This window comes from Chrysochloris asiatica, unplaced genomic scaffold (genome assembly GCF_000296735.1).
Source record: "Chrysochloris asiatica unplaced genomic scaffold, ChrAsi1.0 scaffold00002, whole genome shotgun sequence".
Classification (NCBI taxonomy): Eukaryota; Metazoa; Chordata; class Mammalia; order Afrosoricida; family Chrysochloridae; genus Chrysochloris; species Chrysochloris asiatica.
This window is the reverse complement of record NW_006408520.1, coordinates 8,242,591-8,244,767: the sequence shown is the minus strand read 5'-3', so window position 1 is coordinate 8,244,767 and position 2,177 is coordinate 8,242,591. Positions and strand designations below refer to the sequence as shown.

At 38.3% G+C, this 2,177-nt stretch overlaps 1 protein-coding gene across 1 annotated transcript in view; it reads left to right on the top strand.

The window, feature by feature from the left end:
* PALMD (palmdelphin) overlaps positions 1-2,177 on the top strand; it is a 63,323-nt gene continuing 61,146 nt past the window's right edge. Inside the window, exon 1 of the mRNA XM_006830924.1 lies at positions 1-493. Within this exon, the coding sequence (XP_006830987.1) occupies positions 449-493 (45 nt within the window). The 5' untranslated portion in view covers positions 1-448. The remainder of the gene's footprint in view (positions 494-2,177) is intronic.

Sequence of the window (2,177 nt, the reverse complement as noted above, 5' to 3'; positions counted from 1 at the left end):
TGTTGTATCACTAGCGTAGAAGCTGATTAAACACTCAGCATGCTGGCTCCCAGTGCCACTCCTAGAAAATAATGAATTGGGTAAGGAATAGTTAATAAAAAAATGTGCCTTGCTAACTGTGCACATTACAACAAAGAGCTGGCAGCTCCTGAAGGAAAAGGGCTTGTGCTGCTGCCGTTCAAACTTGTCAGTCAACTCGTGCCAACAGCCTCAGCGTCTCCTCCCCAGCACACCCTCATTACATGTGTCTGTCTGACCTCATCTGTGCATCTGCTCACAGACGACGCTCCTGACAAGTCGGGAATTTCTCCTTTACTCCCCTAGTGGAAAGAAGAGCAGATTCCTCCCTGCTACTCCTCTATCGCGTCCACTCCGCTCCCCAAGGAGGCTGCTTGCTTTATGGTAGTTTTTGGACTTCCTTCCTGGCTGCCTGTCCTTGATTTCTAGAATGGAAGAAGCTGAGCTGGTGAAGGAAAGACTCCAGGCCATCACAGTAAGTCTGCATACAGTTATAACTCACTAAGGTGGTTGCTTAGAGGCACGGCACAGCAGACACATTGCTAGTTTGTCCCTGCTGATGAGCTCCAGTAAGTGGAAAAACAGAACTGCCAGCCCTCACCGAGGCTTCTCTGCTTCGCTCTTAACCCTTTGTGCCCTCTGGGCTTCCAAAGTTGAGAGCAAGGCAAGTACCCTTGGTTTTCGTTCTCAAAAGACTGTGCCTGCGTTTTAAACAGCCATCAATGGCTTCTAATGCAGGTTGGTTAACTATCATTCACCTTTTAAGTAAGGTGCAGCCTTCTTAAATTTATATTTGATGGGCATTAGCGCAAAGATTCCCAACTTGGAAACTTTTTAAAACAATCTGTATATCAATCTGTATATTAAAAAGTTAAGGTGTTTCTTTTTTGGGGGAAAAAAATGACTAGGAGAAAGAAAGAAAGTAAGAAAAAAAAAATTTTAATGACCTGATTTTTGTTATTACACCCTGTGGTATATATAGGTAGTTTCTGATCGTGTGTTCCAGAAAACCTAACAGAATTAAAATGAATGTGAGTGTGCTGCTTAAGCTAAGTGTTAAACAAGGGAGAAGTAGGCAAAAGCACGTATCAGATTAACTGTAAGACATCAGGTTCTATCACCATCAGAAACTCACATATTGAGTAAGATACTGTTAAAGGAATGCAGTACATGCAACGGATTTGGAAAATATTTTGTTAATGCCAGGAAGGAAAATAGTTGCATTTTTTATGTTTGTTCTGGGAAAGACTCAGAGCAAAAAATAAATTATTTTCCCCATGTGATCCAGCTGTTTTTTCTTTTTTTTAATACAAAATCCTGCATTTGATAGTAACCTGGAAGTCTATGGCACAAATATTTATCATTAGCAACAACTCATAATTTTTTAAAGGAAAAATTCTCTGGAGATCTCAGTTTTCTGCCACTGAAATTACATTTCAGCGAAAAAATGAATACTTCAAAAATAATTAATGCTGTATCAGAGTGGGTCATAGGTTTGAATGTTGTTATTCTTGCACTTCAGATCTCCATAATAAAAATAATATTTCAAATCCCAATTTAGGATTCTTATTAAATGAATATGCTGTTTTAGTGCATTCAATCATTCAATCATTTAAAATATTTTCTTGGCCAAAGATACAGAACCAGGAGTCCACTGATAAAATGAGCATCTTTCAATAAGATAATGCATTTTTGAATGTCTAACTTCTAATGAGTACATTTTCCTTTCTTCAGAAAGCCCTGGTTTGGGTTGTTGTTTGTTTTCCTTGTTTTATTGTTGTTATTGTTAAAGTCAGTCACAGTTTCAGTTGTCCTGCTTCAAGAGACAGGAACTCGGCATTGCTCTGTTGTTTTTGGCGTGGGCCTTTTACGTTACAGCTGTCATCTAAAGGTTACTTAATTAGTCTCTGTGAACTGTGTGGGTACAAGTTCTGCTTCTTCTAACACTTCTATCTCCTAATTGACAAAATTAAATTATATTTCCACAAGTAACCTCTTCTTTGTTCCATGTTTCCATTTTTTAATTGGGTCACACCCTTGCTTAAATTTTATTTCATCTAACACACCTTGTAATTCTTACTGAAGTAGCACATGTTTTAAAGATACAACCATGTGCATTTACTCAGAAAGAAGAGAAAGTTACAATGAGAGTCACAAAA